At 40.7% G+C, this 15,287-nt stretch overlaps 1 protein-coding gene across 1 annotated transcript in view; it reads left to right on the forward strand.

Moving 5' to 3' along the window:
- The window catches only part of MAP2K1 (mitogen-activated protein kinase kinase 1), an 80,570-nt gene that overhangs the window by 35,855 nt on the left and 29,428 nt on the right, over positions 1-15,287 (forward strand). The window contains exons 3-5 of the mRNA XM_068554092.1: positions 26-172; positions 7,974-8,051; positions 8,634-8,685. Coding sequence (XP_068410193.1) covers positions 26-172; positions 7,974-8,051; positions 8,634-8,685 — 277 coding nt within the window. The remainder of the gene's footprint in view (positions 1-25; positions 173-7,973; positions 8,052-8,633; positions 8,686-15,287) is intronic.

Consider the following 15,287-nt stretch of genomic DNA (forward strand, 5'->3'; position numbering starts at 1 on the left):
CTTCCTTCTACCTTTCTTTTCCCAGCTAATTCACCTGGAGATCAAACCTGCAATCCGGAACCAGATCATACGGGAGCTGCAGGTTCTACATGAGTGCAACTCCCCTTACATTGTGGGCTTCTACGGTGCATTCTACAGTGATGGCGAGATCAGTATCTGCATGGAGCACATGGTATGTGGCAACCTGTCAGCCTCTGAAGCAGCGGCCTGGGAAGTGGGTGGCTCTGGTCTAATCTTTGGTCTGGGATGTGACTGGCTGCTTCCTTGTTCCTCCCTGGGTCCAGATCACTGTCTTGGGCATGTGGGAAGCCTGGCTGTAGACGTTGGAATAGCCAAGAAGATGACAGGCCTCCTTCCTAGGTCCCTGTCTCTTCAAAGAGAGGTGGCAGCAATCAGGTGTCCCTGGTGGTTGTACCAAGAGCACATCTCCCAGTTTTCTTGACCCCAAGATTTTGATGTGGGTAAACTCTGGTTAATATAGTTTAAATCCATTTATTACATGCCATGCTGTGTGCTAGGTACATGTTCTGGGGTTATGAAGATAAGTGAAACAGTCCCTGTTTTCAGAGAGTTTATAACCTACTTTAAGAGCAGGGTTAGCAAAACTATTACTGATAAGCTAGTATTTATTGGGTGTATATCATATCAAGCACTACCCTAAGCAAATTAATATTTTATTACATTTTTATAACACCTTATTGAGTTGGGTACATTATCTGCATTTTACAGATGAGGAAACTGAGGCTCAGAGAAATGGAATAACTTACCCAATGTCATACAGCTGGTAAGCGGAATTGGTAGAATTTAAACCAAGGCTGTCTGACCCCAGTGTACTTTGTTGAATCTACCGGATAGTGCCTGGGGCTCTGTTTCCATCCTTGATGGCCAGAATTTCAAAGAGAGAGGCTGGCTTCATGGTTGCTAATGCTTTTCTGTCCCCAATAGGCAGCATGGCACAGGGGACTTTGGAATCTGAGATGTTTATTCATATCTCCCTTCTCCACAAAAATCCAAGTGGACACCTTGTCTTGTTTGCCATTGTGTCTCCAAAGCCACAGCAGGTGCTCAGTAATTATTTGTTTACAGATTGTCACCTTCTTGTCATGACCTTGGGCAAGCTTCTTTATCTTTCTGATTCTCAGTTTCCTCACCTATAAAATGGCCATTACTATACCTGCCTCGTTATAGTGAGGATTGATTAAAATAAGAGTTGTAAGTCTTCCAGCACACTGTGTGACTCAGAGCATGCCTTCTGCAAACTTTAGCTTTTGCTTTATTCTCACTGGGGCTGACAGTTCAGAGACAAGGGCTGACATGATTGAGTCTACATGCTTCGTGGTTGCTCTGCTTTCAGTCCAGCCTAGTGTCCCTCAGTAAGTTCTCCACTTCCTTCCTGACTCTCTAGACCTGCCCTCACCTCTGGAATGAGAGCCCCAGGGCCTGGTCTTAATGAACTCCAGGAGAACCCTCCTGAGAGGTCTGTCCCTTGCTGGTGCCCCCATTATTTTGAACATCTCTTCGTTTCAATGATCAAGAAGTGCCATACACAGTGTTGCAGTCACGTGCTGACTTCTGTGGCGCCATTTGGAACGTAGATTCTGAAAATGTCTTCTGTGCGTCTGAAGGTCACCGAGAAAGCTCTCGTTCCTTCTTGCTTCAAGGAGAGTGAAGCAGTCTCTGTGGGAAGCATGTGAATGTTTCTGGCTTGGTCCTAGCCCAGGCCTGGGGTGCTGATTATTTTCCACTTGGGTTTTAACCTCCCTTTGGTGGGGTGGGGTAGGACAGGGGGAGGGGGCTGCTCCTTAACCTTTGGGTTTCTTGTGCTCTTTGTGCTGACGATGGTTGGTTTTCCAGCTTTAGCCCAAGAGTTGGATGAAGATGTGTAAATGGCACTGGAGGTCGTTGAAAACTAGAAGGGGAAGAGGGTGGAGGTGATGGTGGTCAACCAGTGATAAAACAAGAGAGGCCAGAGTAGCCTTTTTTCCTCTTGGGTCTTGCCAAAATAACAGAAGATGGGTGGTGGCATGGCTGGACATAATAGTAACTAGCTTTTCCATCTTCTACCACTTGTTGGGTCCTTTTCATGTTATGTGACTTCTTAATCACATCAGCCCTGTCATATGACATGGATTGACCCCCACCCCCACCCCAAGCTGGTAGATGGAGAGAGCAAGGCCTTGAGAGGTTTAGTAACTAGTCTAAGTTATATAACCAGTAAGTGTCAGAGCTGAGCTCTAACCCGTGTCTCTAACCAGGTCCGCTTTCTTTAAATTTCATAGTCTCTCCACTACACAATGTAAATCATATACTCTCTCAAGATTTTCTCATTTCTGCAGAGAAATGTTTGGACCGGATGTTCTCTAGGGACCCCTCCCCATGCTAACATTCTGTGTTTCTATGGTTTTTGGCACTTGTAGCCAGTCACTTGATTACATTAGTTAATCAGCATGGGTTCAGCTTCACAAACACTTATTTTAGTGCCTATTAGGGCAAAGTGCCACATGAGCTGCCGAGGGGATGGAACCATTGAGAGCAACGTCTCTGCCCCCAGAGCTGTTCACAGGCCGCATGGCTGTGTTCTAGGGCCTTCTCAAGTGAGGAGTATCGGTGTGGACGTGAGGGCTTCTGAGCACCGGGTATGCGTCACCTCATGCCTGCTGTCTTCTGAACCATCAGAAATTCTTTCTTAAGTAACCTCCAAGTTCTGTTCCTCTCCCTTTAGTAGAGGAACCAGGAGGCTATCTGTAGGTTTGAGCATGGTTGAACTCCAGGGTGCTTGCTTCAGAGGTTAAGATCAGGCCCTAAACGTTGATAGTCAGTGCCCTATTCATTTATTCAGATCCTGCTGGAACCTCTTTTATTGGCCTTATGTGGCCTCTTGCCATGTGGAGTTCAGTCTTTCTGTCTGTCTTAAATTGACCTGTGTTGAGGCTTCCTCATTCTGGAATCCTTTCTTCACTCTGTATTCATAGACGTTGATCACAACCTCGTGCTCCTTGCCCTTGTCCAGCCTTTCCCTCCTGGAGGAGGAGATGACACAGGATGTCACAAGGGTTGGTCTCCCATTCTCTTGGCCCATTTCTAGTACCTGCAGGTCAGTTGTTTTCCCCCATGGCTTTGGCTCTCTGGGGATATTGAGATCCTCCCACGTAAGTCCCTGAAGCAGAAGATATCTCTGGAATTACCCTGGGAGGCCTGAGTGTGGGAAACCTGGCTGTCAGAGAGTGGGAGGGTCAAAACCTTTCTGAGGGCCAAGCAGAGTGTAGGGCACCTATTAGGTGATATGTGTTGAATGACTGAATGAGGGAAGCAGGATGGGAGATCGCATGGTCAGAGCTCAAGAGAGAGTTAGGGCCTTCTGTTCCTGGGTATACCTAGGCTCAGAGGGCAGCTGGAACTGTCTGTTAACACTAGTGGAGAGGCTCAGAGTTGCCAGGGACGGGATCCTGTAAGGAAGCAGTTGTGGCCTGAAGTTCAAGTAGCCATGCTCCAGAGTAGCTTTCTGCTCTAGGCTGGGCCCTCTCACCCCTTCCTTGGTCCCTGAGCAAGCCCTCCTGCAGGAGAACTCCTGCACTGGCTGCCTGTGATAGGAAAATTCTCTGACCACTGGCTGCCATTTCTCTTTAGGGATTTCTGCTTTGTCTCAGCTTCCACATTTCAAAGGTGTTGTCATATAGAGCTCTGTTCATTAGCCATATCCCAGCTTCTAAGATTCTTTGGTCCTCTCCGTGTCACAGTCTTTGCATGATGTTCCTTGTCATTGGCATTTCCCCCCAACACTTTACTATGAAAAATTTCAAAAGTACAGAAAGTTGAAGGAATTGTGTAATGTACACTCTAAAGCCACCACCTAGATTCTACCGTTAACATTTTGCCATATTTGCTTTACCACGTACTGTCTACTTACGCACTGCTCAGATTGTTGTTTTTTTTTTTTTTTTTTGAAATTCACGTTCTTTTATTTATTTATTTATGACTGTGTTGAGTCTTCGTTTCTGTGCGAGGGCTTTCTCTAGTTGCGGCAAGCGGGGACCACTCTTCATCGCGGTGCGCGGGCCTCTCACCATCGCGGCCTCTCTTGTTGCGGAGCACAGGCTCCAGACGCGCAGGCTCAGTAACTGTGGCTCACGGGCCCAGTTGCTCCGTGGCATGTGGGATCTTCCCAGACCAGGGCTCGAACCCGTGTCCCCTGCATCGGCAGGCAGATTCTCAACCACTGCGCCACCAGGGAAGCCCACTCAGATTGTTTTTTGGATGCAGTTTAAAGTAAATTTGTCATCAACGTGCATGGAGCCCCATCTTCTTAATGCACCTATCTAGGGGCTGACCTTTTCTAGACATAAGCTGTGTTTGCACCTGCCCAGTCTGAGTTTTGAGACCCAAGGGGTGCATGGATGCTGCCTGATCAGAACAGGAATGTTCTTGTCTTCGGGGAAGTAGATTCCTGCTCAGGTGGTAGCTGAGCAACCAGAGAACTGGGGACTCAGGGTTGATGCTTCTCATGCAGGAGTAAAAGCTTTTGAGCTCTTTTTTTTTCCATAAAGCATTTGTCTCTTCTGTAGAAAACCTTCACAAAAGCACCACTGACTTAGTTAATAATTGGCTTCTAAAAATAAGCACAGTTTCAGCAGCTTTAGTCAGCGAAGGCAGGTCCTTGGCAACAGTGCAGTAGAATTGAAAGGTTGTGAGGTGAGTCGCAGGCAACACTGGCTGATCCTGATGTGGTTCATGCTTCTTAAATCCTGCGAATCCCGTTCTTCACTCTGTAACTCTGCTTGTAGCGCAGAGGAGGTTAAGGGAGGAGAGCCAGCGTTTCCTCCTTTTTGACAGAAATGTTTACCGCAACCCCCAGGGAAAGTGTAAACCAAGACAGTTAGCCGGGCCGCCCTGTCCTGGCTGTGGAACCTGAGAACCACAGGCTAGCTCTTCTGCCTCGTTTGCATCCGATTTGGACAGAATTGCTGTTACCTAGTTTTAAGTGTATAGTCCTCCCTGATAATTAGGCAAAGTCGTTCAAACAAAGAGTCTGAAACCACATTCAACTGAAAGCAAAACAAAAAGGCTGGAAACTTTCTGCACTGGAGTCCCTGTTCCTGTCAGTAAGGGAAATTGAGAGGCGCTGTGGCATTTCTAGGAGCCTGCTGACTTGGGTGTGGTTACCTGGGCTGTGGCGCTGTCCTCATTTGGCCACCAGGGGCCTGTGGCATTGTGAAGGCAGCCAGGCTCAAAGGATGACTCAGACCCCAGCCTGGCTCACCGCCTGGGTAGGGCTCTTCCAAGGGCTCTTGGAAAATGTGTGTTTACAGAGGAGTTCTCTTTGACTCTAGATTGATAATTCCATGCTCATATCCCTGTGGAGATTATGGCCCATTTGAATTTTAGGTTGAATTTTGAAATCCTCCCCTGTGCTCCTTGGTTGTCTACCATTAGGTAGTTGTGCTAGGGAGTTTATTATGATGAGAAGTTTAACGTATTCAGGGGTGTTAGTGTGCATTTGAGTATACACCTGTACTGTTTTCTTTTTCTATCAGCACCCATGATCCAGAGTTGATCTGTGATAGAAAGCCATTGGTCCAAACTATCCTTTTTATAAGCATAGACTTTTTAAGTTGATAATCTATTTTTAGCATTGTTTTAGGTAACATTTCCTGAGAGCTCTGTATCCCTGAATGAGTCTTACCTATTTTCTCACCTCCTTCAGGTAGTGTTGTAGCTACCTAATGATGCCTTTGTACAAAATGGGCACTCAGTAAGTATCTGTTAATTGATTTATAGATTTAATTCTCCACTTTCATAAATGAGGTCAGTAATTTTAAAAGGTAAGACATTTATTTATGGGAGAAAATGTATAAACCATAGAAAAGCACAAAGAAGAAACTATCGCACAACAAAGACCCCTGATAATCTTACTATCTAGACTGGAACATTTTGGTAACATTTTTGATATTCTGGTTTCTGTGAGTATATGCACACTTTTAAATTTTTATAAAAATGGGATTATTCTCTGTCCTTCTTTTCTTTATTATGTTATGCATTGTTCTGTGACCTTACATTGCATGGCTGCATCTTACAGGCTGGGTGGTTTTGGAGGCAGGATGTCAGTGGGAACACCTCTCTGCTTCTCCTACCCAGATCTCACCCACCTCCAAGGCTCAGCTTCCGTGTGTCACTCGTGTCGTGAGCCCTTCCCTTGGCCGCTTTGTCCAGGAATTGCTTCCTCCTCTGAGCACCTGTAGCAGTGTGTGTTCTCTTCATTCAACTGTTTGTTCCCTGCCTTGTTCAGAGGAGGATTTAAGGTGCCTTGCCTTTTTATGAATATGTTCTGTCTCCCCAGGCAGAGGGTATTTTTTCCTATACTTATAGTTTTTCCCATTCCTAGTTCCTCATGTATCCCTCTGCCTTACACAGAGGTGATTAAGAGATGATAGTTGACGATGGTAGCTGCCCAGTGTAGACAGGATACTTTAGAAAATCAATCTGAGTTTGTAGGAATTATCTCTACTTCTAGGGTAATTTTATATTGTGACTGATAATTGGCTACACCCGAAGCCATAGAGGCAGGAACATATTTCTGTCTCAACACGTGAGGGTTCCTTGAGTGAGCATTTTTTCAAGATCTCAGGTTAAAATGTAGCCTCCATGGATAGGAAGGCCCTTGTATGCGAGCCCTACAGAAGCCAGCTTCACTCCACATGTGTTATCCCCTCTTGCGTACTCCCTTTCCACCGCCTCTGCCCTGGGTCCTGCTCATGTCATCTCCGCCTGATCAGCTGCTTGCTAATTGCCCTGTCTCTTTCTCTCAGCTGCTATGGTTTGGGTACCTTTCCTTCTGCCTCCGTAAAGTCAGGTCTTAGTTCCTTGGTGGGGCTCCATGATCTGGCCACAGATGGCCATTTCCAGCCTGATCCATCCCTGCATTTCTTCATACACCTACAGTGAATGAACCGCATGTCATCCCAGGAGTACTAAGCAATTTAATGCTTCTCTGCTTTTGATCTTGTTGAGATACGCTGTTCTTGGGAATTCCCTGGCGCTCCAGTGGTTAGGAGCATGCTTCCGCTCTGTTCTGTTGTCCCCTCGCCCCTCTCCTTTTCCAGGTATGGAAATCATGCTCATTCTTTGAGTAAGATTTCAGCTCAAATGCTATCTTCTAAGTGAAGGCAGAATTCTCCCTTCTTCTGTGTGTGTGTGTAGCACTTTTACTATACATTTATTCTGTTTTGTTATATTTTATTGAGTCGTATATTTCTCCTACTAGTTTGTAAATTTATTGAGGACAAGAGCTAGGTCTTTATTGTATCTTTATTCCCCATAGAACCTAACACAGTGCATGGCATTTTGTAGGATTTGCGGAATGAATGATTGCTTTCTATGACATTTTTCTTTGGATTTTATTAAATATAATTTGTTAGGATAATGCCAAATGCAAGTTGTGACTTACACAATGGTGACAAAATGGCAAACATTTATTGAGCACTTACTATGGGCTAGACATTGTTCTAAGGGCTTTATATATATGAGCTTGTTTAATACTTATAATAGCCCTATGAATATCATAATAGCCTTATAATTATTATCATCCACATTTTACAAGTAGAGTAACTTGTTCAATGTCCACTAGATAGTAAGAGTTGGGATGCAAATTTAGACAGTTTGCCACTAGAGTCTGCACTCCTAACTGCTACTCTATTCTGTCAGTTCAGTAGAATTAGTAATTTGACCACTGAATTAGTAATTTTTGACCACTAAATTAGTAATTTATTTAATGATTATTCATAGGATTTGAGTTATTAGTTGTTTGGCAGCTCCCACAATGTTTTACATTCATGTCTTACTTGATATCTGGAACAAACCGAAGGGTGCCCTTCTAGGAAGATTTGTCATGTGTGAGATTTACTTTCCTGCTGAAGTTTAACACTTGAAAGAATAGTTAGAAACATTGTCACTAAATGGGCTGGTATTCTTGTTCTTAGGATGGGGGTTCCTTGGATCAAGTCCTGAAGAAAGCTGGAAGAATTCCTGAACAAATTTTAGGAAAAGTTAGCATTGCTGTGAGTATATTGAGAAGTTTTTCTTCCAGGTTCCCTCACTGATAAGTTGAGTTGGTAGGAAAGGGACAAGGAGGAAGGTAGGAAGTCAACAAAGGGAAGGTTTGTAAGAAAAGTTAGGTTTTTCACCAGAATTTTCTCTATCTAGATTCTAGATACAATATCTCCCTCCCAACCCCCTGCTCTTTCTCGCTAAAACTAGCAAAGTAGATTTCTGTATATTAAAATCTGTCTTGAAAAATAGGACAGGGTATCCAAAAGAATTCCCATTTGTGGCATCAGAAAGCCTCTTTTTTAGATTGCAGATTTGGAAATAAATGAGTTCAAGCAAAGTAGGTTTTTTTACAGTTGTCTAAACTTGCAATAATCAATTTTGCTTAAAAATCATACTCTATATACCATGTAAAAAGATGGTTTCTTGATAAGATAGGTTAAAAAATCAAAAGAGAGAAGAAAAATAAGGGAAGAAGGCAAATTTTTGATGTTAGATGAAATATTTCCTAGATCATTTTAAAATAGAAAGGTTGAGTATTTTCTAAACACCACTATTTCAGTTTCCATCTTTTTACATTTCCTTTCCCCTAGGTAATAAAAGGCCTGACATACCTGAGGGAGAAGCACAAGATTATGCACAGAGGTAAGAACTTATTTGCTAGTTGTTATGTTTTGGATTTTTGCTGAAGTCTAAAAGTTGTTGCAGCCTCTTTTGTGTTTTGTTTTGGTATAAAAGCCATTTGCTAGTATTTTTGATTTTTACTACCACTCTTTGACTATTTACTTTGATATCTGGAGCAGCAACAACCATCCTCTTTTTAGTATGCGGTATACCTGTTACCCGAGGCTGTGACAGACATAGTCACCCAGTATGCACAGACCAGATGCCCAGCTAGAACTTAGTTACCCAGCCCCCAGTGTCCCTGGCTGCCCACTGGACTAGACTGTGCATAGGCCCAAAGCCATGACTAACTGGATATGAGTTTGACTCTAAAAGAAACTCTGGGTTCTTTTAATAAAGGTACACATACACTTATCATATAACCATACCACTCTTAGATATTTATTCAAGATAAATGAAAACATATGTCCATAAACACTTGTATACACATGTTTAAAGCAGCTATATTCATAGTAGAAATAACTAAAATGTTCTTCAACAGGCAAAGAGATAAACAAATTACAATATATCCATACAAGAGAGTATTATTCAGCAATAAAAATAACAGGCTATTGACACATGTAGGTTTTTTTTTTTTTTTTTAATTTATTTGTTTATTTTTGGCTGCGTTGGGTCTTCATTGCTGTGCGTGGGCTTTCTCTAGTTGCGGCGAGTGGGGGCCACTCTTCATTGTGGTGCGCGGGCTTCTCATTGCGGTGGCTTCTCTTGTTGCGGAGCACGGGCTCTAGAGCGCAGGCTCAGTAGTTGTGGCGCACGGGCTTAGTTGCTCCGCGGCATGTGGGATCTTCCCGGATCACGGCTTGAACCCGTGTCCCCTGCGCTGGCAGGCGGATTCTTAACCACTGTGCCACCAGGGAAGCCCGACACATGTAGTTTTGATGAATATCAAAAACACTTCTGGATGAAAGAAGCCTGACCCAAAACAGTACAAACTGTTTCTATGTATATAAAATTATAGAGAAAACAACACAGATCTATAGGGACAGAAAGTAGATCAGTGGTTACCTGAGGGTTTAGGGAGAGATTAACATCAATGAGGCATGACGGAACTTCCTGGGGTGATGAAATGTTATATCTAGATTGTGGTGGTAGATACGTGGGTATATGGGTTTATCAAAAGTCAAACTTTCCGCTAAAGTGGTTGCATTTTACAGTATATAAGTTATACCTCAATAAAGTTTATTTTTTAAAAAAAGATGAAGAAGCCAGAGGAAAGACAAATGGAAAAACACAGTGCTCTTGGCCATGTCCCTTTAGCTACAGTGTGCTAATAGTGACAGGTCTAGGGAGGGATGGTGGAGGAAGAGAGGAGTGGACTGGTGAAATTGGCCAGCTTATGAGCCATTATATATTAGGTAATACATTCTAAATTTTAGAATAGGTATTGTTTTTTTAATTAAATTTTTAAACTTGTAAAATATACATAACATAAAATTGATCATTTTAACCATTTAAAAGTGTACAGTTCAAGTAGAATTTTAAAAAAAGAAATAAAATATACAGTTCACTGGCATTAAGTACATTCACATTGTTATGCAACCACAACCACCATCAGTATTCTTAAGATGTCAGTTTTGCTTTATTTGATCTGTAGATTCAAAGCCATCCCACTGAAAATCCCAGTAGCCTTTGTAGAGTTGACAAATTTTGTCTAAAATTTATAGGGAGATGCAAAGAACCTAGAATAGCCAAAACAACTTTAAAAAGGAAAAACAAAGTTGGGGGACTTAGACTACCTGACTTCAAGGTTTATTAGAAAGCTACAGTAATCAATAGAGCGTTGCATTGGTGTGAAGCTAAGCATAATAGATCAAATAGAACATAATGAAGAGTTCAGAAACAGACACATACATATAGAGTCAATTGAGTTTTGGCAAAGATTCCAAAGTAGTTCAATAGGGGAAGAAGAATCTATTCAACAAATGATGCTGAACAATTGGATATCCATATGCACAAAAATGAACCTCTACTATTACCTCACGCTATATACAAAAATAACTCTCAGTGGATCATAAAACTTTTAAAACTTCTAAAAGAAAACATAGGAGACTATCTTAGTTACTGTGTTTTAGCAAAGAGTTTTAAAATGAGACATAAAAAGCACAAACGATAATGGAAAAACCAATAAATTGAGCTTCATCTAAATTAATAACATTTGCTTTTCCAAAGACGCTGTGACAAAAATGAAAAGGCAAGCCATGGACTAAGAGAAAATATGGGCAAAACATATATCCATCAAAGGACTTTATCTAGAATATATAAAGACCTCTGACAACCTAATAATAAGATAAACAATGCAATTTTTAAAAAATTGGTAAAAATATATATGCTCTCTACAAGACACCCACTTCAGACCAAGGGACACATGCAGATGGAAAGTGAGGGGATGGAAAAAGATATCCCATGCAAATGGAAATCAAAACAAAGCTGGAGTAGCAATACTCACATCAGATAAAATAGACTTTAAAATAAAGAATGTTACAAGAGACAAGGAGGGACACTACATAATGATCAAGGGATCAATCCAAGAAGAAGATATAACAATTATAAATACATATGCACCCAACATAGGCGCACCTCAATACATAAGACAACTGCTAACAGCTATAAAAGGGGAAGTCGACAGTAACTGTAATAGTGGGGGACTTTAACACCTCACATACACCAATGGACAGATCATCCAAACAGAAAATTAATAAGGAAACACAAGCTTTAAATAACACAATAGACCAGATAGATTTAATTGATATTTATAGGATATTCCATCCCCAAACAGCAGATTACACTTTCTTCTCAAGTGCACATGGAACATTCTCCAGGATAGATCACATCTTGGGTCACAAGTCAAGCCTCAGTAAATTTAAGAAAATTGAAATCATATCAAGCACCTTTTGTGACCACAATGCTATGAGATTAGAAATCAATTACAGGGAAAAAACATAAAAAACACAAACACATGGAGGCTAAACAGTATGTTACTAAATAACCAAGAGATCACTGAAGAAATCAAAGAGGAAATCAAAAAATACCTAGAAACAAATTACAACGAAAACACGACGATCCAAAACCTATGGGATGCAGCAAAAGCAGTTCTAAGAGGGAAGTTTATAGCAATACAGGCCTATCTCAAGAAACAAGAAAAATCTCAATCTAACCTTACACCTAAAGGAACTAGAGAAAAAAGAACAAACAAAAACCAAAGTTAGCAGAAGGAAAGAAATCATAAAGATCAGAGCAGAATAAATGAAATAGAAACAAAGAAAACAATAGCAAAGATCAATAAAACTAAAAGCTGGTTCTTTGAGAAGATAAACAAAACTGAGAAACCATTAGCCAGACTCATCAAGAAAAAGAGGGAGAGGACTCAAATCAATAAAATTAGAAATGAAAAAGAAATTACAACAGACACTGCAGAAATACAAAGCATCCTAAGAGACTACTACAAGCAACTCTATGCCAATAAAATGGACAACCTGGAAGAAATGGACAAGTTCTTGGAAAGGTATAACCTTCTAAGACTGAACCAGGAAGAAATAGAAAATATGAACAGACCAGTCACCAGTAATGAAATTGAAACTGTGATTAAAAATCTTCCAACAAACAAAAGTCCAGGACCAGATAGCTTCACAGGTGAATTCTATCAAACATATAGAGAAGAGCTAACACCCATCCTTCTCAAACTCTTCCAAAAAAATTGCAGAGGAAGGAACACTCCCAAACTCATTCTATGAGGCCACCATCACCCTGATACCAAAACCAGACATAGATACTACAAAAAAAGAAAATTACAGACCAATATCACTGATGAATATAGATGTAGAAATCCTCAACAAAATACTAGCAAACAGAATCCAACAACATGTTAAAAGGATCATACACCACGATCAAGTGGGATTTATCCCAGGGATGCAAGGATTCTTCAATATACGCAAATCAATCAAAGTGATACACCATATTAACAAATTGAAGAATAAAAACCATATGATGATCTCAATAGATGCAGAAAAAGCTTTTGACAAAATTCAGCACTGATTTATGATAAAAACTCTCCAGAAAGTGGGCATAGAGGGAACCTACCTCAACATAATAAAGGCCCTATACGACAAACCCACAGCAAACATCATTCTCAATGGTGAAAAACTGAAAGCATTTCCTCTAAGATCAGGAACAAGACAAGCATGTCCACTCGCCACTATTATTCAACATAGTTTTGGAAGTTCTAGCCATGGCAATCAGAGAAGAAAAAGAAATAAAAAGAATACAAACTGGAAAAGAAGAAGTCAAACTGTCACTGTTTGCAGATGACATGATATTATCTATACATAGAGAATCCTAAAGATGCTACCAGAAAACTACTAGAGCTAATCAATGAATTTGGTAAAGTTGCAGGATACAAAATTAATGCACAGAAATCTCTTGCATTCTTATACACTAACAACGAAAGAGCAGAAAGAGAAATTAAAGGAACAATCCCATTCACCATTGCAACAGAAAGAATAAAATACCTAGGAATAAACCTACCTAAGGAGGTAAAAGACCTGTACTCAGAAAACTGTAAGACACTGATGAAAGAAATCGAAGATGACACAAACAGATGGAGAGATATACCATGTTCTTGGATTGGAAGAATCAATATTGTGAAAATGACTATACTACCCAAAGCAATCTACAGATTCAGTGCAATCCCTATCAAATTACCAGTGGCATTTTTTACAGAACTAGAACAAAAAATCTTAAAATTTGTATGGAAACACAAAAGACCCCGAATAACCAAAGCAATCTTGAGGGAAAAAAACGGAGCTGGAGGAATCAGACTCCCTGACTTCAGACTATACTACAAAGCTGCAGTAATCAAGACAATATGGTACTGGCACAAAAACAGAAATATAGATCAATGGAACAGAATGGAAAGCCCAGAGATAAACCCACACACCTATGGTCAACTAATCTATGACAAAGGATGCAAGGATATACAATGGAGAAAAGGCAGTCTCTTCAATAAGTGGTGCTGGGAAAACTGGACAGCTACATGTAAAAGAATGAAATTAGAACACTCCCTAACACCATACACAGAAATAAACTCAAAGTGGATTAGAGACCTAAATGTAAGACCAGACACTATCAAAGTCTTAGAAGAAAACGTAGGCAGAACACTCTATGACATAGATCACAGCAAGATCTTTTTTGATCCACCTCCTAGAGTAATGGAAATAAAACCAAAAATAAACAAATGGGACCTAATGAAACTTCAAAGCTTTTACAAAGCAGAGGAAACTACAAACAAGATGAAAAGATGACCCTCAGAATAGGAGAAAATATTTGCAAACAAATCAACGGACAAAGGATTAATCTCCAAAATATATAAACAGCTCATGCAGCTCAATATTAAAAAAACAAACAACCCAATCCAAAAATGGGCAGAAGACCTAAATAGACATTTCTCCAAAGAAGACATACAGATGGCCAAGAAGCACATGAAAAGCTGTTCAACATCACTGATTATTAGAGAAATACAAATCAAAACTACAATGAGGTATCACCTCACACCAGTTAGAATGGGCATCATCAGAAAATCTACAAACAACAAATGCTGGAGAGGGTGTGGAGAAAAGGGAACCCACTTGCACTGTTGGTGGGAATGTAAATTAATACAGCCACTGTGGAGAACAGTATGGAGGTTTCTTAAAAAACTAAAAATAGAATTACCATATGACCCAGCAATCCCACTGTTGGGCATATACCCAGAGAAAACCATAATTCAAAAAGATACATGCACCCCAATGTTCACTGCAGCACTATTTACAATAGCCAGGTCATGGAGGCAACCTAAATGCCCATCAACAGACGAATGGATAAAGAAGATGTAGTACATATATACAATGGAATATTACTCAGCCATAACAAGGAACAAAATTGGATCATTTGTAGAGACGTGGATGGATCTAGAGACTGTCATACAGAGTGAAGTAAGTCAGAAAGAGAAAAACAAATATCATATATTAACGCATATATGTGGAACCTAGAAAAATGGTACAAATGAACTGGTTTGCAGGGTAGAAATAGAGGCACAGATGTAGAGACACAGAAATAGAGACACCAAGGGGGGGAAGTGGCGGGGGGTGGGGCGTGGTGTGATGAATTGGGACATTGGGATTGACATGTATACACTAATACGTATAAAATAGATAACTAATAAGAGCCTGCTGTATAAAAAATAAATAAAATAAAATTCAAAAATTCAAGAAAAAAAAGACAAGAAATAGCAAATGTTGGAGAGGATGTTGAGAAAAGGGAACCCTTGTGAAGTGTTGGTGGGAATGGAAATTGGTGGAGTCACCATGGAAAAGAGTATAGCATTTCCTCAGAAAATTAACCGTGGAGCTACCATATGGCCCAGCAATCCCACTTCTGAAGAAATGGAAAACACTAATTTGAAAAGATATATGCACCCCTATGCTCACAGCAGCACCATTTACAATAGCCAAGATAGGGAAACAACCCATTGTCCAATGACAGATGACTGGATAAAGAAACTGTGGTACAGATATACAATGGAATATTAT

Source organism: Eschrichtius robustus, chromosome 1 (assembly GCF_028021215.1).
Source record: "Eschrichtius robustus isolate mEscRob2 chromosome 1, mEscRob2.pri, whole genome shotgun sequence".
Classification (NCBI taxonomy): domain Eukaryota; kingdom Metazoa; phylum Chordata; class Mammalia; order Artiodactyla; family Eschrichtiidae; genus Eschrichtius; species Eschrichtius robustus.